This window comes from Triturus cristatus, chromosome 3_1 (genome assembly GCF_964204655.1).
Source record: "Triturus cristatus chromosome 3_1, aTriCri1.1, whole genome shotgun sequence".
Lineage (NCBI taxonomy): Eukaryota > Metazoa > Chordata > Amphibia > Caudata > Salamandridae > Triturus > Triturus cristatus.
This window is the reverse complement of record NC_140583.1, coordinates 721,639,943-721,667,735: the sequence shown is the minus strand read 5'-3', so window position 1 is coordinate 721,667,735 and position 27,793 is coordinate 721,639,943. Positions and strand designations below refer to the sequence as shown.

General features: G+C 44.5%; 1 protein-coding gene across 5 annotated transcripts in view; it reads right to left on the bottom strand.

Moving 5' to 3' along the window:
- Positions 1-2,307: 2,307 nt before the first annotated feature.
- Positions 2,308-27,793, bottom strand: part of PHRF1 (PHD and ring finger domains 1) — a 497,237-nt gene continuing 471,751 nt past the window's right edge. For 4 of the 5 annotated variants that reach the window (XM_085644828.1, XM_085644830.1, XM_085644829.1 and 1 more), the window contains exons 16-18: positions 26,178-26,435; positions 3,879-4,007; positions 2,308-3,247 (exon numbers count right to left, since the gene is read on the bottom strand). In XM_085644828.1, the coding sequence (XP_085500954.1) occupies positions 3,107-3,247; positions 3,879-4,007; positions 26,178-26,435 (528 nt within the window). In that variant the 3' untranslated portion in view covers positions 2,308-3,106. The remainder of the gene's footprint in view (positions 3,248-3,878; positions 4,008-26,177; positions 26,436-27,793) is intronic. The other variant, XM_085644832.1, reaches the window with a different exon arrangement.

Genomic DNA, 27,793 nt, shown 5'->3' with positions numbered 1-27,793 from the left:
TGAATGTATACGACAATAATAAAAATGCCACACGGCTGCAAGACAAAATGTTGGATTTTCAGGGATTCGATGTTTCTGAATACCTTAAGTGTTTCCATGGGCGAAATATCACTAGAGCTGCAGTTATGCCTGTACCTGTGATTGATTCTGCAGCTAGTGTCTGTGTCGAAGGCTTTGGGAGTATTCTGGTGGGACAGAGCTGTTGCAATTATACATATTGATTAAACACTACTAATAGCCCGCCTTTACTCACGCCTCCTAATGTATACTTTATCTTTGGAGTGCATGCATATACATGGCTCCCTAGAGGATGGCCTGGTCGGTGTTTTGTCTCTTTTCTTTTACCTCCCGTTTATGTTGCACCATCCAACTATCACAAGGACCATAGACTACAACGGAGAAGTGTATACTTGTTCCGAATAAGGAGGGTTATTGACACAGCAAATATCGATCAGACAGATACCACTTTGCAGCAATTCACTGATGCCATGAAGGGTACAGTAACCTTTTGGGGACCTATGTATAACAGTCTTCGCATTCGCCGCCTCACAAGGGTTGTAGAGGGGATCATTAATACTACAGGCGGTCATTAATACTACAGCAGGTATACTCACCAACCTTACAGCTGAGCTCCAGGCTACCAGGCTCGTTGCTGTTCAAAATTGGATGGTTTTAGACGTCATCCTTGCAGATAGGGGTGGAGCTTGTCACGTCATCAGCAGCAGTTGCTGCATATACATATCAGACCACGCCCCTAATGTATATTCTGCTATCCAGAAGCTACCTAGGCTTGCATCGGACATTCATCAGGATAATGGTTCATGGTCCTTGACAGGGTGGTTCTGGGGTCTGCTATCCTCCTGGGGTTGGAAGATACTCCTTTTTCTAGTCATTATCGTAGGTGTTATCTTCACATGTTGCCTATGTGTCAACTGCCTTCCAGCATGCTGTACCTACTGTGTGGGCAAGCTCACCCCTACCCATACATTGCCAGGACGAAATATCAAAGCCTCCACTATGATGATGCAGGATATACAGGTTATGATGCTGATAGACGAGGATATGTTTGAATACTAAAGATATTTTGAAGTACATGTGTTGCTTTGGTTCTCTTTGCGCTTTGAGTGACTATCAATATATATTCTCCCTTGCTTAGAATTGTACAGACCCTACCGGATAGCACCAATAAAGCATTTAGCCACCCATGCTAAAAGGAGGGTCTGTTAGGTTTGCAAAACCCATTATCGTTATGCACCTGTTATATGCTATATTAGGTTAGCAGTGTGCGGCTAAATAGAAACCATTCGTATTCATTGTATGCAACCTACTGAGTGATCCATGAAATGTAAAAGCTTTAGTTAGCGAATGTGACTGCATTTTGTATTCCATAATCTCTCTACCTGTGTCTGAACTAGGCCTCATGTCTCATATTGTTTGCCTCAGCAGAACCTCATGTTGAGTCATTATTTTCCTTAGTTGCTCAAGGTTGGATCCTGTCTCACTAATGAATAGGCCATTCTGCCCTTGCATACCTATCCTTGTGTGTAACTCTGCTCCCACGTTAGGAGACGCCGAGCTCCAGCACGGCAACCTTGAGCCCAAGATAACATGTACTCATCTAGCAGGTGGTGGCCCATCCCTTCTGTGCCTCCTTTGTTCATGTTCGGCCTAAAGCCGGTAACTTTCCACTATGGGCGTGTTTGAGGGTTTTTGGAGGAATGATTATGCGTTGCAGACTGTTGGAGGGTCAGTCCCTCGGCAGACATCTTAGGGTGCAGGTCAGATTGGACTCCTCTGCAGAGTATTACTAGAAAACTATTGGTTTGTATTCTCTACTGTCTGCCAGACTCTTCATTTGTTTGGAAGGCGATTTGGTAGTTGTGAATAACCTGGGTGGTCCCTAAGGGCCACTTCCTTTAAGTCCGCTGCAGTCTGTGATGGGCATTATTGAAGGGCTATGCTTAAGCAAACTCTACTCGTAAGCATGGCACACATCGTTTTGGAATTGTAAAAACGTATTAAGAAATCAAATTTCAAGCAAAACTATTTCTTTCATTCCTAAAATGTTATTTATGTATGTTGATCACACCGTTGGTGTGTATTATTCTACTGGTTATAGTTAAGCTATTTAAAAAAAAAAAAAAAAAAAAACTAAAAATAAATAGGTGTTTTGTTTTTTCATTCGAAAATATGGCTTCAGTTCTGTCACCAATATCGCACACAAATGAGCTGATAGTGAGCGAATGATAGCCGTCAATGTGGCAATACTACTAACGGGGGAAAGCACAAAATTTCTGTCACAGTTAAAACCATTCAAAATAGCTTTATAAATTCTGTCACAATTCTGATTTGTACATCTTGAGTCTCATTCAGGCTTCCGAATACAAATCTTTAACTTTCAGAGGGGCTTCCTTTAGCCAATCTGCTTTTTAGTGCCCCTCTTTTATTTTATTAAAGGCAACTTTAGTTGAGCAGAAAATGACTGTCAACACTTATTTACAGAAGTACAACAGAAGGATGTAGGGAGAAAAAAAAAATGAAATGTCCTTAATAGCAAAATTATTCTGAAAAGGTGCCAAATAAAGCAAGCATTAATTCCTTAGACAAAGAGAAATCCATAGCAACCTTCTTTCTAAATTCGTTCGAGTGGTAACTTAGGCTTCCACATGTAGTCAATTGATCACCAGGCTACAGATTTTCTAGTAATCAACATATTTCTGTGAAGTTTCTTGATAAAAGTCCAGTCAGATAAATAAGAAAAAATGATCAAGAAGATAAACAAAAGAAACACTGTGTGACGGACAGGTGCCCTGAGGGCCCCCAAAAAACTGACGTGAACTGCATGGATTCTTGGACCCTCCCTCATCCCAGAAAATAATAACAAGTCTTTGTTTTCCACTAAATCGATTTTTTTCCTAACTGCCAAACGAATCTAGAACATTACACAGTTAATGAGTGCAAATCCCGAAGACCTGACTCCCATGTAGAAATGTTAAAGGGAGTCAACAGGCCATCCAGAAAAGACTGCCCTTTCTTAAAGATCCTTCTAATGGTTAGGTATCCAAGGGGGCGCGATTTCTTTACTGCCTTCAATTGACGTGGCTGATTACGGGCTTTCTGGCCCCATGTCGCGGAACTCGTCAAAGTCCCGTTTGTGTTTGCGCAGGTGCTTGTATCTCTCCACGTAGGCCTTGATCAGGTTGGCGACCTTCACTGGGTTGATTTCCCCACTTTTGCTGTGGCAGATCTGAGGAGCAAACAGAGCACAACATTAGAGTCTCCTAGAGGGTGTAGAACGTTGCTCTAAAGATTATCTTGAGAAGCACAAGTCAATGAAATTGGAATGCAGACTTCGGGCTACTAATTGTTCTTCCGCATTGGCAAAGTGGAGTCTTACAATAATACAGGAGTCCGAGAAGAGCTCTCATGTTCCAGTGCTAATACTCATCTTCGTACATAGGCTTCACAGACGATCTCAGTACTAAAATTGCACTTCATTAACATCGTAGTGCAGACAACAGGGCTATCCCCAACCAAGATAAATGGCCAAGTTTCAGATGCCGTATAACACTCCTATGCGATCCTGTGCAGCTATTTTACCAGGTCATGCCACACAACCTCAACTCCGCACAGAGCTTAGAAGCACAATTTACGTACACCAGAGAACGACAATCAATACAGGGTTTGAGATATTCTCAACGGTTGACTTTATGGTGAATGTTTTTAATTGGTAATGTAGGGATTTCAATCTGTAATATTTAGCATACACTGAGCTCCAAAACAGAACAAAAATACTGTAGTGCTTTCTAGTGCAATTAACAAAAGTGCCTCGTTGCTTTAACAAGGCCTGAAAACATGCATTTATTGACTAGTCTGACCTTTGAAACAGCTTTTCGAAGAATATCCTTGTATTCATCCTTGGTAATCTCCCGACTTTGGTAAAAGGGCTTTATGGCAAGTTTCACCTCTTCAACAGCCCTTTCCTGTATATGGAGTTTTTTCAGGTACTGTCAAATAAAAGAAATAGGAATTAAAACTGAAATCCTGCGAAAGTAGGTTTTGCCACCCAAACATATGGTCACAGAAGAATTAATAATTTGTTTGCTCAAACATGTAGGCATCTCAGACAAACAGAATATGTAATACGCCAAACGCAACGTCAACCCTCATATTAATCGGAATAATTATCTGAGTGTCTTTGGATGGGATTTACTATGCATGCTGTGAAAGTCGCATATTCTCTCTAATGCTTCATCATTGCACAAGGGAGTATCTTTGATCACATAAGTACAGCAATGCAAGAAAAGGGAGTCGTTTATTATGTCTTTTTGTATGTAGAGCGAACTTGACCCGAATCGGGTTTCAGAGCGCTTTACATAGCATCAGTTGTTATGTCTTGAAACTGCAGAGGGTGCTCATCACTAGCTAATGTTATTCTGTCGAAACCGATATAATAGTACCTGCAAACAACAATTTTCTATGTGATTAGTGGCTTTTGATTCACTGGGAATTTGTTTACATAATCTTATCAGGGTTGCTGGATTGGTCAGTTCCTTGGTAATGTTTTGTAATATGCGACTTTCACACCCAATCCAACCTCACACAGACCTTTTTAAAACAATTATAGTGCATGCGAAAACATAGTCGATCTAAAAGCAAAAAACAAAAAAACTGGAAAAAACATAATGGAGCCGCCAATTAGGAATGAATATATGGGTGACACTGGGAGGTGCAGGGTGGTTCTCCTACATTCATCCCGTGGAACATTCCTTCATCATAAACCTTTTGTGAAATATATTTAACAGAACACTGACAAAAAAACGATGCTTCAGACAATGTATTAATAATAGCAAAGCCACTATCAAAATAGGAAAGCACCAGCAAAAACGGGCGCCCTGAGGCCAAAAGCTCTTTACCTTGCCCCCCAAAATGTCCTAAAATGATTTTAATACAATAGCGCTACTTGGTGGACACCAGGGGGAACCAGACCAGAGTGACAAGGTTGGGCCAACTAGATAGGTGCTATAGAGCTCTTCTGGAGAGCTGACCTGCTGCATTGGGCACCTCCGATTTAAAGTTAGGAGCCTGTAAGGGTGACAGCCCATCACCATCGACCGCTTCCTCGAGACCAGAGCGTGATTTTAGACGTGGATGCCTTTTAACTACGTCTGGTGGTGCAGCCTTCGTCTGGTCTTGTGAATGAAAGAAGTCGCTTCCTGGATGAGTAGCAGCTGCCTGAAGCTCAACTTGGAGATTATAGAAGTCCCGGTCCACGGACCCATGCCCTCAGCATGGGACAACACCTGGTGGCTCCACGCCCTCGGCAACTCACCTACTCCCATGAACCACGCCCGAAACCTCGGCATCATACTCGACTCATCCCTTACCATGACCCGACAGATCAACGCTGTTGCCGCCACCTGCTTCAACACCCTCCCGATCCTTAGCAAGACCTTCAAATGGATCGCCCTCGAATCCAGAAAGACCGTCACTCGCGCACTCATAACAAGCAGGCTGAACTACGGAAACCCCCTCCACCCCAAAATCAACAAGTCCCTGCTCCACAAACTCCAGACCATCCAGAACAATGTGGCCAGACTCGTACTTGGCATCCCAAGTCATGAACAAATCACCCAACACCTGCAAGACCTCCACTGGCTCCCCGTCGAGAAGAGTAAGCTTCAGGCTACTCACACATGCCTACAAATCCCTCCACAATGCCAGACCCCAATACCTCAATGAAAGAGTCTCCTTCTACGTACCGAAAAGAAACCTCCTCTCCGCCGAACTCACCCTCGCGGTAACCCCACGCATTTGCAGAGCCAGAGCGGGTGGAAGAGCCTTCTCCTACATCACGGCAAAGCCCTGGAACGACCTCTTGATAGACATCAGATGCTCCCCTACTCCGCACACCTTCAGGAAGAGCCTCAAGACCTGGCTCTTCGGCTGACTCGGAGCTGAGCAGAAACAGAGGACATTGAGCACTGATTTTTACACATCTTCTGCCTACCTTGCCAAGGGCCGACATCACTCTAGATTGGACACAGAGTGGAAGCCTCAACCTAGAACTCTGGGGCTCTACCTGTTACTCACCGGTGTGTACCACTTTAAGCAGAAAGTGTCCATCATGAAAGCAACCTGGTCGAAAGGCCCGATAGCGCTAAAAGGAAGCACTTCACTTATTCCAGGACCTTTCCATGATCACCTTGCAGAGAATATGCTCCTTCCAACCGATGTGTCTGAGATCCAGAGATGTGAAATATCAATGGGGGTATCCTTTTTCTTCTTGTTTTTCAATAGGAGGGAAGTCAATACCAGGTACGCTCTGTAACAGAGGCCTGAGAGATTTTGGGTTTGGACCTGGTGGATAGGACTGAGGCATCGCACGGGTGGCCTGGAAAGTGGGGACCACAATGACCTAGCAGGGCCAGTGGAGGTAGCACAATGAAAAAGCAACAGATTTAAACCATCAGCTCAGATTCTTGCCTCTGAGAGGAAGGCAGTCCTCTCTCAGCTAGGGTGATCCCTGTTCACCAACCACCCCTTCCTCAGACTTGATGGGAGCATATTGGGAGGGTCCACAAGTGTGGGAGGAATGGGATTCCTGAAAGTTCTGTGCATCCATGATCAATTTCCCCTTTATGTTCTCTCTTGTTTTCAGGCATGGACAGGGTTGAACGTAAATGGGGGCTATGGAGTTTGAGATTCGATGAAGGTGTGTTTATTTTAATGGTGGGTGATTGGCTTGTTTGTGCCTTGGTCACAGTTGGAGTGAGGTGTGTTTGCACGATTTGCTTTATAGGGTTGGGTGGGTTCCCACCTTCTGCCTCCGTTAGCGACATCAACCATGTGACACACGGTAGGAGTACTACATCTCCCTCTTTTGATGGTGCTTGTATACCAGTCAGTGGCTTCACTGTAAACAATTTCTGCTATGGTCTCCGCATTTAGGATTCTGAGCCTTAACGAGAGGGGATTTAATGCCTCGGTGAAACAGAAGGCTGAAGGGAGTCCAATAGGCGCAGATTTGTCTCCTTCGTAAGAAATAAGAAGCATCTACTTAAAGGCAAAATGGTTTCGCAATCTCACTAATTTCGGCAAAAATACACCACCTCTGACCTGAGAAAGGAGGAGGCAGTGGCTGTGCTACTTTCAGCCTAGTTTCTGGGGATGGTGGAGATCGCAGTTAGTTTGGAAGGGAGGGACCTAGCACTCAGATTATCATTAGAGGTCCACACTTTCACTGTGGCCACCATCTATGCCCCCAAAGATAAACAGGAAAGGTTCCTTGAAAAGATCATACCAGTAGTGCTACAGACCGTAGTTAGGGAGGTACCAATAGGCAGAGGCCTCAAAGCTGTCCTGTATAATATGGTAGATAGGTCAAGGATAACAGCAGGCCATCGGGGAGCTTTCGAAGGAGACTAAGGTGTGGTTGGCAGACCTTGGCCTTAACGACATGTGGATAGCTAGTCATCCTCTGGAGCTTGACTTCACGTGCTTTTCCTCTGCGCATCAAACACATGCCAGGAGCTCAACTCACATTATGAGCAGAGTGGTGGGGTCTTGTAAAGGGACTTGGCCTTTGTCAGATTAGGTAGCTATTTATTTGTGTATGTGGCTCCCTGACCACAGGGCGTGAGCGACCACGTGACTCCCGGCTGCCAATGTCCAACATGTCGGACACGCAGCCGAGGCACAGTGCACGTCCTACGAGGCTAACGACTGGGAAAAAGTGGTTATTACTTAAAAATGATAGGAGTGAGAGGCAAGCTGAATTGAAGGGGAAGGTCCAAGAATAGGAGGGAATGCATAAGCGTTTCTTGCTGCCTCTTCTAGAACAGGACAGATTTAGCTTGGTAGCTAGCTTCAAAATAAATCTCTAGAATTCACAAATTTTAAATAGATCCCTCCCATCTAAACGTGAGGAAGAATTATGGGACCATTATCGAAGAGCCAAGGAGGGAAGAAATGTATTTGGTACCTTGGAGTTGAGATCCACCCATCCCTTGAGGATACCATCAGAATCAATGAGGAGGTTATAGAGGGCTGACCTTCAAAAATGGCACAATAGAAGCCTCTCATGGCTGGGCACATAACTATAGTTAAAATGACTGCCTTACCCAGGTTTCTATATTTGGTCCGGTCTCTGCCCCTACACTCCCCCAAGCAGGGTTCTTAAACAGATTCAGCACATCTTCAACAATTTCATTTTGCTGGGGGCAATAGGGCTAGACTCTCTAAAAGCATTATGTACACTCCCACGTCTGAAGGAGGTCGGGAGTCCTGCAAATTACTTGCTGCTATCATGCCGCACAACATTGGTATACTGTGGAGCGGGAGAGAGCAGCCACTGAGAAAGCATGGTGCTTCATAGATCAGATCATTTCAAGTGACCACATTTAAAAAGCTCTCTGGCTTCCGAGAAGTCACCGCTCCTGGGGTTCTTTATTCTTTTCCAATTACTCAGGATACACTCTCCTCTTGAGACTGTCATGGCTAAAAAGAGTCCATCCTCGCACAATAGGACTTAATAAACTCCAATTATAAGGTACCAAGATTGTACTCTGTGAAGGGGCCAGTTCTCAGTGTGGCAGAAAAGGCTAACTGCGAACAAGTGGGGGACTTGTTTGAGATACAAGGCATTAAAACATTCAATCAAGTTAGGCAAGATTATGGCCTCCCTGGATCTAAGAGACTACATTATGCCCAGGGTCAGCACTGGGTGCTACACCGAGATGTGCGAGCCTCCAGACCTTGGACCACCTATAAAAACAACCTTGGTATTTCTCAAAAAGGAAAATGAATGCCTTGTCTCAGAAATCTAGAAAACCTTGAATTCCGACCCTCATAAGGTATTGACAGCAGGACAACAGCGGTGGAAGGTGGACCATTACAAACGAGGAATACTGCCGAAATCCTCGCTTGAGCACGGTTGAGTGGCGCTAGCACGTCAATGCGGGAGACTCTTACAAGGAACACATCCAACTGGTACTACACCCCTATTGGGATGCATAGATGAAGCCCTGCAAAAAGCTATCTTTGCTGGAGAAATTGCGACAAGTCTGGGTTGCTTTTTCTCTTATTATAGTACTATCCCAAATTACAGCATTGTACAGAAGTCCTGGATGACATAGATCGCCAGTATGGGATACGTCTGTTGAGATTTTGTGCATATGTCGTATGTGCCACATCCTTTACACTGTAGTGTAGCAGGGAGGCAAAGGGTTAATGAGAAACTATGTCTAGGACAACGCCTTTGAACAGTAACCTTTGATCCATTACCAGATAAAATCACTTTAAGCTGATATTAAAAACTATATCATGCAGAAGAATGATTATAAATGGCAAGTGCTGAATTTAAAGCCTGGTAATCTGGGCTTCAGAAGGCAGCCACCTAAGCAGGCAGAGTACTGCTGGGAAAGCTTCTGTTTCCAGTCTGGCATTTGGGGAATATGGGCAACAGTCCTACAAGGCTGAAAAACGGACACTATGGTTTTAAAGATGCACATTCCTCCAGTATTCCATCATGCCCATCAATGGCGGTTACTCCTTTTTTTGGGGTCTTGTTAAAAAAAATTAAACAGAGACAAAGGATATTGCTACTGGGGCCATCAAAATCCTTATTCTTTCCACCAGGGAAGACAGTTTATTACTCATGATTTCAACAGAGTTTCCCATTTAGAGGAACTATGAATACAAGCAAGCCACCATCTTTCTCTTTCCAGGTATCAATATTGAGAATCATGGGTACTAGAATAGCAAGCTCACCACTACGCAGAGCGGTGGAAAAAAAAATTTAAAAAATGGCAGTACAAGCAAAGCGGTTCCTCGGTTTCAGCCACACCTAGACACCTGCTCTAAAATTGGAGTCAAGATGATGCATTGTAAATAGATGAGCAGACCTTCAGGCAGCTGCTTTTACTAATCTCGATAGTAGGGTTATTCCTCTATAGTGTGGCAGTTGCAGTCTTGCAACAAGTAAAATAAGCTTTTAGTCTACCTGTTACAGTCATAGCCCGTTGAGAACATATAAATGCATGATGCAGTCCATCTAGAATGCTTAGACGCAACTTTCCCTGATGGGCCATAGTTGACAAATATTTTGTTATCCAAATACAATTTCCGCACTCTCCTGATACCCACTGTGTATTCGTCACCCTGAGAAGCAGGATTCAGAAAGGAAGTAGGCAATTAAAGGACTGATTAGTAAGAAAATCAGATTACTCTGACAAGAAACTTTGGCTGCATCTACATAACCACTTTGTTGTTATGAACACTGTATATGGTTTATGAGACAATACAGCTTGAATTTTGCTAACCCAGCATGTTGAAGTAATAGCTATGAGGAAAGCTGCGGTCCATGAAAGATGCTACAGGGATAGTCACCATAGTGTCCATCTGAATAAGAAGGGAGCTCACCCTGAAACCAAAGTGGAATCCCTTTTGTGGCAAGACATTTTCCTGCAAGACCGTGTTACTTAGCTCTGAAGAAAATCCTTAGGCACTCTCCAGCCACTTAAGGAGCGATATATGGCAACTGTGTGTTGACACAGATTGATGGAAATCCATGCTTCATAGGAGATTCTCCAGTTGGCACCACCAGTGAAGAGGCTGCACTGAAGGAAAATACAGGGTAAGTCTCCCCTCCCATTTATGATAGTATTGGTATAACTAGTCTTACATAAATTGTTGCAATTACCTCATGACATATAAGGCAAGTGGGACTAGGAAGATGCCATTAAACCCAGATGGGAAACTATCTGCATTGCAGAATAATGTTAGTTTATAGAACGCTGCAATTCTTCATACTGATAGACAACTGTCCTTCCTAAAGTAGATACACTTTTGCTTTTACTATCCAAAACCGCTCCCACTATTGAATGGACTGTACTCGAGTCAACGTTTCCAGATTAACAAGCAAACGAAAGTGGGTTTAAGTAGATAATGCTATCTGGAAAAGCTGAAGGTCAAGGCTTTGATCAGCCAGTCAACAAGATATGGGCAGACCTAGTATCTTTTGCCTTCTGAGGTGTTCTACAACCACAGGCATGCACTTCAAAACTGTTCTTGTGCCAACTTGATGCCAAATAGAAGGAACTTGCATAGGTAATGGCCATTCCCTACGAGGAACTTTAGGTGTTTCTCTGCCACAGGAATATGTAATTGGGGTCTTGGAGATCTATAGCTCACAAATCTCCTTGATTGTGGTGGGCCTAGGCAGTGGGCTTTGGAGTCATCTGTAGGCAAAACAGATAGCAACAACTCAAAAAAGGCGCAACTGTTGTGGGTACCAGCTTGCGGGTGTGGAAAGACCAAGAGAGCATGCAGTAGCACTACTTTCTTTGAAGCTCTCGCTGGTGAAGTTGTTGGTGAGACCCGTCAAAAAGCGAATTCATGAATGACGCCTGGATGTCACCTGAGAATCCCATGGATCTCATCCACATGTGGTGCTGAAGCACCACACTAGTACTAGTACTAGTACCAAACGCTCTGCCTAAGCATTCTGTTGTGTCCAGGTCGGACTAGATGATTACTTGGTCGCATCTTGACCATCTTGAATGTGTGAAATTAGTGCAGAATTTCTCTGGGGAGTTGGTAGGATATAAGCAATTGAATTTTATACAGCATGGAAATCCCTGCACATCAAGCGGCTGAGATTGTGAGATGGTGAGACTAGTAGAAGAAAACATCCTCTTCCCAAATGCCTAAATTCTTTTTGACTCTCTGCCCAGGAGTTGGGTGGGATTATTCGGAAAAAATTTGGATTAACCCTGATGGTGGAGGTGTGTACCAACCAGCTCTCAGGAGCAGGGTGCCAAGTATGAAAAGTAGGCTCATCCGGAGAGGGTATATGTCAAAGTCAGTTTACTGATGGGCAAGAGCAGGTTTTGTTCCAAGGGTGTCTGTCCTCATTGATTGATTGACAGCAAGAGTTCAGAGGAGGATTGTCCAGTCTGTAGCGCCTTTATTAGGGCATTTGTTTTCAAACTCAACTGTAGGTTATGGACGATCCCAAAGGGCACAGAGTTCTAAAGCCAGCAAAACAGATAGGGCAAAAGTCTGAGGGATATCATGCAAAAGAAAGTCATTTCCTACAGTGAGTAAGTTGCCGCTGTACTATGCCCAACGCTATGGATCTTGACATCGAGTCCCAAAAGGCACTGTTTACTATGGTGGTGTCTCTTCTTGAATCGCCCTGTTGAGGAGTCCTTGGAGAAGTGGTTGGAGCTGTGATAGAAGGACCGCCTTATCTGCTCTTGCTTGATTTTCCAGATAGTGGTGCCTTCATTCCATCTCCTGAAGAAAATAAAGCCTTTTTTTCTCCTTGCCGTTTAAGGTGCACCTGGAGAACCTCAGGCAGTACTGGCACTTGTTAGTAACATGTTGATGGAATACACACAGCACACAAATTACGCGGAGCTGAGTACCTATTTTCTGCCACACAGAGGGCACTTCAGAAACAGCAGTTTTGTGTAGAAAAAAACACTTCTTTCACAAAATGATAGGAAAACACTGAATCACAATGGATCTGAATCACTTTTAAAGGAGGTTAGGAATGACTTCCAAGCAAAAAACCAAAAGCTAAGCTGGGAGCTCCAGAATCCTGTAAACAACAGCCAGAAAATGAAACACTGCAGCAACTTCCACTGACAAGGCCTCATGTGATACTAAAGGATTGGGATTCTTTAGAACTGCAGTCTTTCCATTGCCATAGTTTCCCCCTTTTTTGTTACTTTAAAAAAAGATTTGTGGAAAAGGTTGTTCTCGTCACCTGGGATATTTGGTTAATCAACTATCTGATTTTCGGTTTGAGAAAATAAATGTATTTGGCCAATATAGCAGTTAAGTAGGCTGCTAAAATATGTTTTGAATAAGAAAATGAGGCTTTTCTAAAGAGGAGTAAAAATACTGATCTTAAAAGAGCTCTCAGATCCCAAACATGCAAGCAATTCCATTTTTTAGGACTATCACCCAAGATTCTCTATGAGAATTTTCAAAACTTACAATTTTAGAGAGATGACACAAATAGTCTGCACGCACACTCTAGAAAACAGTGCTCCTACACCACTGCCCAGCCCTTTCAACAAGGGTGCCCAAAGGGTCATTGCTTTCCTTGCTATTCAATATATGCATTTGTCATATGGGGAGGTAATGCATACATACAAGTAATCAGTCATGCAGTATAGTAAAGACCTTACAATTGTATAGCATCATGGGCAGTGTACCAACTGCCTAATTGGTATACAAACATGTTACATGCTCACTACTGCATGCAGGAAAAATATACAATTTAATTGTAGGCAGTGAATGAGGTCTTTCCAAAAATAGAACATTTATGTTTCATTAACTTCCCTACAAATGAAATCGGTCAGAGGTTTTTTTACTCAGCAATATCGTTCATGCAACACCAAAGAAATAATTTTAGCCTACTATGTTACAAGCATAAACAACTTCTTGCTAGAGAAAAACTCACTAATTCCACCTAAGTGCTTATCCTCTCTCATAATGACCATTGTATCTCTTTCTATGTTGGAATCAGCCAAACAGGAAGAAGCAAGTGGAAAACTAGGCAAATAGGTTCCATCATGCAAAGCCTTCACAGAATATGCATCTAGTACAGAGCTATAGTTAAGTACCTGTATTTAACAGACAGCATTCTTATTCCAGCAGCCTGCATAACTTGCAGATAAGGTCACTGTCTCAGGACAACACCTTTGATCACTGGCCTTATCCAAAGTCAGCCTTTAAATTCTAACCCTTTAAATACGACCAGTATCTAGGTGGAGCTTCCACATCAGTGCTGGCTTTTTGCCTTTTGGATAACATTTCCACAAATATGCGCGTAACCGAAACCTTTTAGAAGTCAGAAAAAAAATATCTTTGCACTCTAGTAACCTAGATTCCTCCACCATTGCTCATGTGCACACACTGCATAGAGCTTGACTCTCCTAATCCCAACTTCGTTTCACCACCTGTCATAACCAAGTCAGTGGAAACTTGCAGAAGGGCAGGTGAAGGGGCTGAAACAGGTCATCCTAATTATGGGCTTAATTATCCCATTTGGTTTTTAACTGCAGCAGATGTGGACACAAATAAAATTATTTTGGCAACCATAAGTTACTTTTAACCTTTCTCTCTGTATCCTAGGTAGACCAAGAAAGACCCCTCTCCTTACCTTCATCTTTTTCTTCACCCCACCAGTCATCATAGAACCTCTAAGTTTCCAACTATAAGAGCTCCCCTGACATGCAGTGTTGTGAAGAACAAGTTACTCACCTTTGGTAACGCTTTATCTGGTAGAGACCATATCTAGCCGCAGATTCCCTACCTTTGAATTTCCCCAGGAGTCAGACTGGATCCAGAAGATTTTTCGTGAGCAGGCATCGGTTGGCCGTGTGTGCCGTTGTTGGCATCATCTACACAGGAACTAACATCTGCATCACCTATATAGATGCCACCTCGGAGCGCTGAGTTCAGTTACTTTTCATGACTTTCCATGCCAGAAGCGCAGAGGCATGAAGTGCACTGACACAGGTATGTCCAAACTAGGGCCCCGGAAGGGATCAGCCCTGACCCTAGAAGTCTGTCCGAACAGCGGAGATTATGGGTGGGTCAGTAAGGAATCTGTGGCTAAATATTGTCTCTACTAGATAAGGAGTTACCGAAGGGTAGTAACTTGTTTATCTGAAAGAGACATCTAGCTGAAGTGTCCTTACCTTTGAATAGATACCCAAACAATACCATCCCCGGAGGTAGGTTTGCAGACAAATTTAGACTAAAATGTCCTGCTGGACCGATCAGCCTGTCCCTGTGGACAGGACTGCCCAGGCAGTAATGCTTGATAAACATGTGCAAGGATGCCCACGTTGTTGCCGAACAGATGTCCAGGGTTGGAACTCCACAGGCTAACTCAGTGTTTGCAGCCTTAGCTCTGGTGGAATGAGCTCTTAAGCCTTCAGGAGGCTGCTTCTTTGCCAGAGCGTGGAAGATCTTGATGCAGAAAACGACACATACTCCAAGGAGAGTTGGTGGCCCACCCGGACCTCTTATGTGCAGTCAAGGTAGAATGACAACGCTCTTTTTGGGTCCAGATGGTGGAGTCACTCGCCTTCTTTAAAGGGATGTGGAGGAACATAGAAAGTGGGCAAGGTGACGGACTGGCCCACATGAAATGGTGCTACCACTTTAGGCAGGAAAGATGCCCTAGTGTGAAGCACCAGTTTTTCAGGAAAAACTGATAGGAAGGGAGGCATGGATGATAAGGCCTGCAGCTCACTTACCCTCCTGGCCGATGTAATGGCAACAAGAAAGGCTGTTTTGATAGTGAGCAGCCCGAGGGGCCAATTGTGTAAAGGCTCGAAAAGAGAACACATTAGAAATGTAAGAACCAAATTAAGGTCCCACTGAGGCATAACGAAAGGGGAAGGTGGGAACATATGTACAAGACCTTTGAGAAATCCATTCACATTCATCGATTTAAATACGGAGGGTTAGTCAGGCAGCTGCAAGAAGGCAGACAAGGTAGAAAAATACCCTTTCAGAGTGCCCAGTAAAATGTCAGAAAGGGAGGCAGAAAGAGGGTCAATAGACTTTTCTGTGCAATATGATACAAACCTTTTTCATCGGCAGGCGTACATCGTCTTGTTGGAGGAATGCCTGGCTGCCAGAATAACATTACAGACTTCGGCAAGAAGGTCAAAAGCTATCAACTGCCTCTCAATCTCAATGCTAGAAGGCAAAGAGTTGACAGGTTCAGAAGGTCGGGATGCCAGACTCTTCTTGCCCAGTCCGGAGCCATAAGGATGACTTGGGCTTGGTTGTTCCTGATCTTCTTGAGAACTCTGGGTAGGAGTGGTATGGGCAGATATCCGAGTCAGTCTCACTGAAATGAAAGATAATGGCTGTAACGTCGACATCATAGCCTGAATATTTTGAACTCGCCGCTCTGGAGGATAAGCCAGAAACTGCACTGTGTTCAGAACAACTCAGCTGGAAGGGAGTGTCTGAGAGGGAGTCAGGTGTGACTTCCGCATGTCGATAGTGAACCCCAGCAAATGCAGGATGCCAGCCGTAGTCTGCAGGGGGGAGACGACAGCCTGGGTTTAGCCCACCTTTAGCAGGCAGTCGTTGAGATTGAAGACTGGCACGCCTGATCTGCGCAGATGAGCTGCGACTACCGACATCACTTTGGTGAACACCGAGGGGCGCTGGTAAGGCCAAAATGGAGCACGGTGAACTGAAAATGCTTGTGGGCTACCATAAACCGCAGGTAACGCTGGTGACAGGCAGGACAGGGATGTGAAAATAGATATCCTGCAAGTCCAACGCTACCATCCAGTTACATGGGTCAGGGCAGACAAGACCTTACCCAATGGGAGCATCTTGAATTTCTCCTTTTCTAGAAATTAGTTGAGGGCTCAGATCTAGGATAGAATGAAGGCCCACGTCCTTTTTAGGACCAGAAATTGTGGGAATAACCACCACAGCCTACGTCTGGCACTGGAACACTCTCTATGGCTCCCTTGGCCGTGAGAGCCATGACTTCCTCTTAGAGCAGTGACAGATGATCCTTCATCAGCCAGTTGTAAGATTGAGGCATGGAGAGAGAGGTATTCTTGAAGGAGAGGGAGTAGCCCCTTTGGACGATCTGCAGAACTCACCTGTCCGATGTTATGGACTGCCAGTGGTGGAGGTGATAGGAGACCCTGCCAGCAACTGGAGCCGATGATCTAAAAGGACAAGACTAGGAAAGTTTGGAGGCTGCAGCTGCCGGGGATGGTGACTGGACCACACCGCTGGCTACCCAACCCCCAAGGCTGGTACGAACCGCACTATTATCTACGCAGAGGGTGGGAAGTTGCGAAGCACGGTGTCTGAGATACGGTTGGTGCGGGTAAAAGCCCCTTTCAAGGCCACGAAAAGAGCAAAAGAGACTGGGGACGTGGGGCAGCTGTGAGGCCCAAGAACTTGGCCCTAGCCCGCAAGTCCTTTAAGTGATCCAGCACAGTCTGCCTTGTATCTGAAGAGACTGGTGCCATCGAAGGGCATGTTCATGAGAGAAGCATGGACATCCCCTGAAAAGCCAGATGTTCTCAGCCAGGCATGGTGTCTGCGGGCCATCTAGCAGCTTTAGGGACTGCTTCCTCAAAGCCTTCATACCATGGTCCGGCACTCTGAGTACGACTTGGAGTGGTGGTCATGCTCCAAAAACCACAAGCATACGAGGTGCGGGTCTGTCACCGACATCGCACGGTGACATGTGCCACAGGGCTTAAAGCCTGTCTTCCTCAAAGACATCCTCGACACACCAGGATGAAAATTTTAAAAAGAATGACAAAATGTCATAAAAATCCTGTCAAAACTAACAGAGGGGTTGCGCTTCTCTCGGATTAGTGCTGGATAGTGCAGAAAGAAAAGAACAGACATCTGCTGCCAAGGTGATGCCTAAATGATGCCTAAATAGGGTACGCGGATGTCACGTGGAGCTGATCGATGTCTCCTACCAGTGCGGAGGGGTACTGCTCATGAAAAACCTTCCGGATCCAGTCTGACGCCTGAGGAAATTCTTAGGTAAGGAATGTGCGGCAAGATGTCTCTATCCGATCAAATCTGTATTGTTGCTGGTTGTGCGTGAAGTGAGCATATGATGAAGCATGCTACTTTTGGGTGGGTGAGAGCTTCTGCCCTATAAAAGGAAAATGCAACTTACCAGTATGCATCTGTTCTTGGCATGTAGAGCTGCAGAATCATATACTTGTGCATAGATCGCCATTTGGTGTTGGGCTCGGATGTTTGCACTTTGTTGTATTGGAAGAAGTTCTTTGTAGTCACGAGATAGGTGACTCCTTAGGACGATAGTGTGCATGGGCATCGACTCCATCCTCAGATTGTTTTTTTGCCATAAAGGGTGATGATGGAGTTTGTGAGAAAGAGATGTCCATGTGTGATGTATCTAAGTTAGATAGCACTGCAACAGATAAAGGTACCCGGGGAGGCGGATGGGCGTATATGATTCTGCAGCTCTACATGCCAAGAACAGATGCATACTGGTAAGTAGCATTTTCCGTTTGAAGCATAGGAGATGCAGAATATATACTTGTGCATAGACTCTACAGTAGTACTCTCCCTAGCGGTGGTCACCTGTACCTGTTGCAGTGGTTTGAAAAAGTATCCTTAGTACATCCTGGCCCACACTAGTCTGTTGTTTTGCCTGCACATCTACACAATAGTGTTTTGTGAAAGTGTGCAGTGTAGACAATGTTGCTGCTTTACAAATGTAATCTATGGGAATGTTCCCTAAGAATGCCATAGAATCCCCTAGTTTGTGTGTGGAATGCGCTCTACGGGGAATAGATAATGTACGCTTTGCTCTTTGGTAGCATATTTGGATGCATTTAACGATCCACTTAGCAATTTCAGCTTTTGCTATAGGATTGCCCTTATGTGGTGGTGAGAAAGCTACAAAAAGTTGTTTTGTTTAAAGGCTTTGTCCTTTCAATGTAGTAAAGGATAGCTCTTTTGACGTCAAGCGTATGAAGAGCCCGTTCTGCTACTGAGTCTGGTTGAGGAAAAAAGACTGGCAGCTCAACAGACTGGTTTAGGTGGAAAGCAGAAACGACTTTTGGTAAGACTTTAGGGTTTGTCCTAAGAACAACTTTGTTTTGATGTATTTGCAAAAATGGTTTTTGTATGGTTAATGCCTGGAGTTCACCAACTCTTCTGAGAGATGTGATCGCCACAAGGAAATCTACTTTCCATGTGAGAAATTGTAACTCACATTTATGTAAAGGTTCAAATGGGAGACCCATGAGTCTGGTAAGGGCAATGTTTAGATTCCCCTCTGGAGAGGGTGGAACTCTGGGAGGAATCATCCTTTTAAGGCCTTCCATGAATGCTTTGATGGCCGGTACCTTAAATAATGACAAGTGTTGTCTGTTTTGTAGGTAAGCGGCTATGGCCACAGGATGTAATCGTATAGATGTGTATGCCAGATTACATCTTTGTAGATGCAAGAGATAACAAATAATGTTTTGAATTGAAGCATCTAGTGGATCGATTGTGTTATTAGAGTAGATAACTAATCTTTTCCATTTAGCTGCATAGCACGTCTAGCCTCCTTAACCCCTTCCATGCTGCGCAGATTCCGCCGCTGTGCTGACGGAATCTTGCGCGGGCGTGGTCATGACGGAACGGTTCCGTCATGAGCACAGCTCAACCGTGGCTCATGACGGAACCGTTCCGTCATGAGCACCGAAGGGGTTAATGATATTCATACAGTCTGGCGGGAGATTGAGGTAACCAAACTCTAAGACTTCAAGAGCCAGATCGCTAGGTTCAGTTGAGCTGGATCTGGATGCCTTATTTCTCCATGGTTCTTAGTGAGGAGCTTTGGAGAAAGGTGCAACTTTTGATGTGGAACTACTGAGAGTTCCAGCAGGGATGTGAACCATGGTTTCCTGGCCCATGTTTGAGCAACCAGGATCATTGTGAGAGACTGAGCTTGCGCGCCAGTAATGGAATGAGCAGGAGAGGCAGAAAAGCGTATGCAAATCTGCCTGCCCAGTTCATCCATATCGCATTGCCTTTGGACAATGGGTGTGGATACCTGGAGGCGAAGCTTGGGCATTTTGCGTTTAAGTGTGTGGCGAACAGATCTAGGTCTGGGTGGCCCCACATCTGAAAAAATGGATGAAGAACTTGCGGATGAAGTTTCCATTCGTGGATCTGCGGTCTCTGACGACTGAGCAGATCTGCAATTTGATTGTGTACCCTTGGGAGATGTTCTGCTAAGATATTTTTTGAGGAATGGCCCATCTCCATCAGCTTTGCGCTAGGCGTGAAAGCTGCAGAGTGTCCTCCCCCCCCCCCGTTTTTGTACATAGTGCATTGCTGTCATATTGTCTGTACGAACGAGGACAGCTTTGCCTATGAGGTGTAATTGGAATGATTTTAATGCAAGAAAAATCGCCAGTAATTCCAGGTGATTGATGTGGAGCAGTTTCTGTTGAGGGGTCCACATGCCCTGAATGGTATGGTTTAAGAGATGAGGTCCCCAGCCGGTGAGCGATGCGTCTACTGTTAGCACTATCTGTGGAACCGGGTCTATGAACGGCTGCTTTTGGAAAGGTTTTGTGTGTTGCACCACTGCAGAGAGCAATGTGTGCGGCTGTCCACCAACACCAGATCTGTAAGCGGACCTTGAGCCTCGTTCCACTGATGTGCTAAACATTCCTGTAATTGACTCATTTGGAGTCTTGCGTAAGGTACGCTAAAAATGCAGGAGGCCATCATCCCTATTAGCTGCATGAACACTTGAGCTGGTAGTGAGTGTTGAGGTTGAAATTTTGTTATGAGAGCTTGCATGCTGGCTATCCTGACTAGGTATTGCTGCGTGACTTGGCTTTTAGGAGCCAGTCATCGAGGTAAGGAAACACATGAATGTGTTGTCTTCGCAAGTGAGCTGCTACTACTGCGAGACATTTCGTGAAGACTCTGGGTGCTGTAGTCACTCCGAATGGGAGGACTTTGAATTGGTAGTGCTGACCGTCCAGTACAAACTGTCGATATTTCCTGTGAGCAGGGTGAATAGGAATGTGAAAGTAGGCGTCCTTGAGATCTAGAGTGGCAAGGAAATTGCCTTGTTGGAACAGTGGGAGGACCCGTTGGAGTGACCATGTGAAAGTGGTCGGATTGTATGTACAGGTTTAACTGTCTGAGGTCTAATATTGACCTGAGAGTACAGTCCTTTTTTGGGATGAGGAAGTAGAGGGAGTAAACCCCTGTACCTTGATGATGTAGGGGAACCAGTTCTATTGCGTGCTTTTGCAAGAGGGTGTGAATCTCTTGTTTAAGAAGCGTTAGATGTTCTGTGGACATTGGACGTTGTTTGGGAGGTATGTGTGGGGTAGTAGAACTGAGTTCCAGGCAATAACCATACTGGATAATTTGTCTCACCCACTTGTCTGTGGTGATGGAATTCCAGACCGGTAGGAATTGTGATAGTCTTCCCCCGACCTGAGTGGAATGGTTCTGGGGGGAGTGGAGGGAAGTCACTGTTTTGTGGTAGGGGAGGTGCGGGTGTTATTCCAGTGGCCTCTTCCTTTGTTGTTATCCCCTCTGTAACCTGCTCTAAAATATCCTTTGTTAGAGGAAGTTTGAGTGGGGCTTTTATAGGAAGAAGAGGTGTTGTCTGTCCCAATGGTTTTAGAGGCGCCCCTATAAAAGGAGCAACAAAAGGAAACTCTAGTAGTTGGTGACTGTAAGGCCCCCATGGACTTAGCAGCTTATGTGTCTTTTTTCATCTTTTCTAAAGATGTGTCTACAGTAGGTCCAAACAAGTGTTCTTGATCAAAAGGCTGATTAAGAATTGTAGACTGCACTTCCTGCTTAAAACCAGATATGCGTAGACATGTGTGCCTGCGTAGTAAAATGCTTGAAATAACGGCACGAGATGCTGTGTCCGCTGCATCAAGAGCACATTTGATAGAGGTGTTTGTAATTAGCTTTCCCTGTTGTATGAGATCATTAGCTTTAGACTTATACTATTCTGGAAGATGTTGTATGAGCGTCTCAAGCTCATCATAATAAGCTCTATCATACCTGGCCAGTAAAGCTTGGGTGTTGGAAATGAGCCAGTAATTTGCCGCCTGTGAAGCAACCCATTTACCAGATGTGTCCAATAATTTAGATTCTTTATCCGGAGGAGGGGCATTACCTGTTTGGGAAATTGCCTGTTTACGGGCATTTGACACTACTAGGGAATCTAAAGGGAGGTGCACTTTGATAAAAGCTGGATCATTTGGAGCTGATTTATACTTTTTATCAACCCTGGGATTGAGAACTCTAGCCCTGACAGGGTCTTTAAACACATCAGGTGCATGTTTAATCATACCTTTTAACATAGGTAAAGTACTTGTTGACTTTTGTGATTGTGTAAAAGTGTCTAATAAAAAATCTTCCTCCAAAGGGACTGAGTGTAACTCTACCCAATGATATTTGGCAGCTCTATTTATGAGTTGTGCAAAACCTATGTTGTCATCTGGAGGGGATGGTTTAGATGGGTAGAAGTCTGGTTCAGGTACATCTGGGACAATATTATAACTGTCCCAAGGGTCAGGTGGTGGGATACTGTGTATGTCATTTCATTATCCCCTTGTGGGTCTTCATCCCCATCCCCACCCCCAAAATCATTATCTTGTGGTGCTAGTGAAGAGGGAAGCAATGGAGAGTGTGCTGGAGAAAGTGGTATAGTTGGAAGATTTGGAGACGGAGAGGAAGGTCTGAGAGGTGAAGTCCCTATATCTCTCCTCTTTAAGCGTACCTCAGATGCTCCTGAGGTGTCCAATTTCCTCTTTTTAGGTGGTATTGTTGTAACATGACCTGTAACAGGGTCAATGTGTAGTGTTTTTTGTTTCGGATCCGATGGATCTGGTTGAAACAGTTCTTTGGAGCCATTGCCTTTTTTCGGCACAGACGATTTTGGTTCCGAGTGGTGCTTTGGTTTAGTCTCTGTAGCATTAGTAGGGGTCTGGGTCTCCTTATGCTTTGGTGGAGTTTTCAAGTCCGAAATCTTTTTCGGCTCCGAAGATTTATGGAGTTTTTTTTGTTTCAGTCTTGTCCTCTGTATGTTTTGGTGCCGAAAGGCTCGGCGTCGTAGCCGTCTTCGGTGCCGATGTAACAGGGCGTGGTACTGTGTTTGCTTTCGGCTTTTGTTTCGGTGCCGGAGATTGTTTTTCGGTACCGGTACGTGGCTGGCTTGGTCCTGAGCTGCCTGAAGGCTTTTCTTTGGGCTTCGGAGCCGGGCCCGAGGGCGGGATATCTGAATTATTATCTGGAAGTAGACCTGAGCCTTATCTTTTGTTTTAGATGGGGCAGGGGTGTTGATCTCGGTACACACGATCCGTTGACCTGGAGTAACGGTCTGATCCTCGGTATCAGACTCTTCGGCCTCGGAGACGCTGATGTCTTCATCCTCCGGTTCTTGTTCTTCTGGGACATCGGGCCTGCATCGAAGATGTTGACCAGCGCCGAGGTAGTTTATAGAGAAATTATGTGACGTCGGGCCGTGGATCACGTATGGTCTTCTTTGATCTGAAGGAGGCACAGGCCTCGCAGTCTTTGTCCTCGTGTTCTGGAGAGAGGCAAAGGTTACAGACCTCGTAGAGATCAGTGTGTGGGAATTTAGCACCACACAGGGGGAATTTTTTTAATTGAGTTCTTTCAATTGACTGCAGGACCTGATGGCGTAGATAGGCCCAACGGCCGCGTCGACGACTGGAATCGAAGTTCTTAATGAATTTTTGGATGCGCGTCGGAGGGGAACGCAATCGAAATAATACTGTCGAGTGGTGAGGGATTGCGAGTCGAAGTGGGATGGTGTACGACACCGACCCGGAGCGCAGCAATTTATATCCGAACCCGATGGCGGAAAAAAACAATCTGAGGAGGAGTCGATGCCCATGCGCACTATCGTCCTATGGAGGAGTCACCTATCTCGTGACTACAAAGAACGTCTTACAATACAACAACAAAGTGCATACATCAGAGCCCAACACCAGACGGCGATCTATGTACAAGTATATATTCTGCAGCTCATATGCCTCGAACATTACATTTTTAAGGACAACACTATTGCTCCGGTTTCTTGTTTTCACACTTACAGTACATATGGTTGTTAATAAATCAGAAATTATCAAATTGACCTTCTCAGCAGGAACGCTGGCAGAATTAATGGCACCGTACAGTCTCCTTCCCACTCCCACTCTATCATAGCCTACACCACACGGCTTGACACACAACCTCTACTTTCAAACTGTTTTCTACCTTCCATGAGGGCTGAAAATGTATCTGCAAAATTACATGGAGAATGTCTGACCATACCTGTGTCTCTCTGAAACAGTCTTCCCACCTGTTATTCTACTTCTATGCTAAAAAATAACTGAAAATTTAACACCAAGCGGAAACCTAAGCCGGAGATGGTATGCAACTCTGTAAAGAGCAGAAAAGTTGCTGCAACATATAGGCCAAGAGGCCTTTCAGTACTGAATTACCGTATGCAAAAAGTCTTCTAACGCTTCTCTGACTCTGCACTAGCTCTCCTTAATGAGTACCAGAGCCAAATCTCTTCAAGGAGGCGATAGTAGTCCCACGATTGAAGAAAGCTGGTGGAGATCCACATGTCATGAAGAACTACTACCCCATATCCTTACTACCATATCTATCAAAGGTTCTGGAAGCTCATGTTGCTAGATGCTCATGTTCCTTCAAGAAGACTCACTTTCTCGACCTCCCATCAAGCAGGCTTTCAGCCAGCCCACTCCACTGAAGCGGTCAGCCTCTCGGTCATAGATGACTAGCTGGAAGAAGCTGATCAGGGTACTATTCAGGTGCTGGTGCTCTTAGATCTCTCGGCAGCCTTCAACTTGGTCGACCTCGAACTTCTAATCGACTGTCGGAAGAACTGCTGGACCCCGGGGAACAGCGCTCAAGTGGGTCACATCTTTCTTGAAGGACAGAGTCCAATTGGTTTGTCTTTCTCTTTCCGCTTCCCCAAAGTCCAAATTACCTGTTGAGTGCCCCAGGGGTCTTCTTTCACCCCACATGTTCAATTTGTAAATACCCTAGTGTACTCCTTGAAAAAGAGGAAGGTTAGAATTTACAATTACGCCTACAATATGCAATTACTTTTAGCTATCACTAATTCACCTAAATCTAAAGCTACTTTGCAAAACAGGATGCTATTCATCCGCGATTGGTTGAACAGCAATCAACTAAAATTAAACTCTGATAAGACTGAGATCGTCATAACCAGTAGCAGGCATGACCTATGGAAGTCCACATTTTGGCCAGCCACCCGGGGCATGTCCCCCACAACCGAATAGCTCAGTCAAGAGCCTTGGAGTCCTTATTGATAAGACCTTGTCTATTAAACCTCAAGTAGGGGATGTGATCTCGTCCGGTTTCTCCTACAGGCCGCTAGCAACTTGTAATTGGCAAATTTCTTACTCTTGAAGCTCTTATCCAGGTTGTCATCGCATTAGTCATCTCAAGGGTTGACTATACAAATTCTATCTACCTGGGTATACCTGAAGGATTCAACTGAAGATTCAAATAGTCTCAGAACCAAGCAGCCAGGCTCATCTACCGTCAGCCTAGGAGCTGCCACATGACACCCCTGAAGAGGCAACTACACTGGCTGCCGGTGAAATGGCAAGCTGTATCCAAGACTGGCTGCATTATCTTTATATCTCTGTATGGCAGCAGCCCAGCTTTCATCTCAGCTCACATTCAAAAGTACACTCCTCTCGTAACCTGAAACGTATTCACCTGAGCCTTCTCACCATCCCTCCATTCAAGAAGAAATGATTGGGTAGCTCCAGCTTCTCTGTACTCACCCCTACTATTTGGAACTCCCTCCTATTGGAAATCAGGTCGACCCCCTGTTATACCAGATCCAGACAACACAGAAACCTGGCTTATTACACAATTTTATGCCAGATTCGGTGGTTCTCTTATCCCTGCACAAAGGAATCGTCTGGTGTACATGTGCCTTACAAGTACTGATAACGTAACAAGGACTGAGCTTCTGTATGCATCTTGTGTGTCACTAATAGAAGACACTGTAGAATTCAGTAATCCATGCTGTAGAAGGATTATAATAATTTGCAGACATACAATAGACCATCTTGAAAAGGAGCAATTACTCAATTTTGACATTTATGGGGAATAATTTTGAAATGGCTTTTTCACCTACTCATACAAACTTACCAAGTAGTGTTTGCATGTACTCATAATCCTGCCTATCTGCACCAACATTGTTAAAAAGAAAAAAACATGCAATTATACCACTCAACACAATTTTGCTTCCTCGCCTACTTGCAGCTACCATTGGAAATCTTAAGGGAATTGTGTAAAACAATTAAATGAATTTCACGCCCACCCTAAAAGCCTTGCTTCACCTGCCATCGCTCGACCTTGCCTCAATACACCCTAAGTAGCTGCAAAAATATTTGGAAGTAGATTTATATATTGGTTTTATATTAGGAAAAATGTAAAGGTAGTCAGGTACTTCCTGTTCATAAATGCTTACTTTTCTACCAGATATCGATAAGTCCAACTTCGTTAGTACTTTTAAACAACTTTAAAATGATGCCCTCTAGAAGCACCTCCCTTACTTCTTGTGTGATTCTATCCAGTGATGGTTTCGGAAATGTGGTCTTCTCCTCAGCGTCACCTGTGGAGGCTGACTGTGATCCTGGCTCGGAAGCTACTGTCAGGTTCCCCGGCTCGGACGTTACAGCTGAACCTGCCATGCATCCAAGCAGAGGAAGACTCCCCGTCATGACATACTGAGCAGAGGGCTCGCTGACAGGTGTGTAGGTTGGGAGACTTGACGACAGGGGTGGAGTCAAAGGGACGTCCGGGCTGTAAACCTATCCAATAGAGAGGCGCAAAGTTATTTAAAATAATTGAAGGTTAAGCTGCTAAAACGTCTATTGTGTACTGGCACACTTAACGATGTAGGTTGCCCCGATGATTCAATTAACAGAGCAAATTCAGATTATTCAGAAAGGTACTACAGATTGTTTTTTGGGTTAAGAATCTATGCAATATCCACAAAGGCAGCATTTACTCAATTCGCATACATATTTGGTGCAGAAATCAAATGCCATATTTGCCTTTGATTTCCCAACAGGATCCATTTCGAGGTTTGGATATTATGCGGGTGACATTCAGCCAAGTAGAGTAGCAACACACTTTCCATTGTGCTCAGCGTGTTTTTGTGCAAATGAACAGCGAACGAATATTTCAACTTATTGAAGATCAGTGGAACTCTACAGAGCAACATTGTAAGCAATTTACAATTATCGATCTTACAAAATCCAAATCATGATCAATATTGTCCCTTGCTATTTCCTGCTTTACTAGAACAAAGAACATTTAGAAGATTAATTCTTTGTCACCTAAAGTCATAAGATTACCCTTTTCCATGGTGCCGTCAGTTTCTCCCTGCTTCATGCCCATCAGGGGTTCAAGTGGGGCAGATTCTGTTGGCAATTAAACAATGACTTTGAAAAGGGTCCCAATGGGGCCCTAGGTTTTGAACTATCTTTACAAGCAAAAAGGACAACAGTCCTCTACAATGACTGTAAAACCCATAAGGTAATCCATGTCAGTGATGCCGTTCCTGTTTACATTTCACGTTTTACTTCCTCTAGCTTTTCAAAGACTATTTGCTTTTTGTCTGGGGGAATTCAGGTTTTGGATGTTCCCTGATGGGAGATCTTTGGCAAGTCTGAGAAGCAGTTCAAGTTTCTCAAAGCACCCGTCCGTGCGTCATGAAGATGTTCAGACAACATACTCATTCAATTCTTAGCCTCCCTGTAGAGTGCAGCAAGCAATGGTCAAATATTTGCCAACTGTAATTTCTATTTTGTGTGAAAGCGTGCAAACGAGGCACATACAGCCGTGAATTTTGTCAGCACCACAGAAAACAAAATGCTATGTTTACAAGTGGGTAGAGAGATTGTGTGTGCGAGAGAGGGCTTGGTGAAGGAGAAATGATGCAAGGAAGTACCAGCAGAAAAGCAGAGTAAAGGCCGCGAAGAAGAAGAAAGCTTGTGAGACGGGCAGATGGAGGATTTCAGAAAGATGTGGAGAGAAAAATGTGCCTAACAGAAGGAAAGACTGCAGCATTAAGCAATGGAAAATGAAGAACAGAAGTGACAGACACTCCGCAAATCACTCCCCATCTCACATACCATAGTTATGTTCTATTCACAGTCTCATG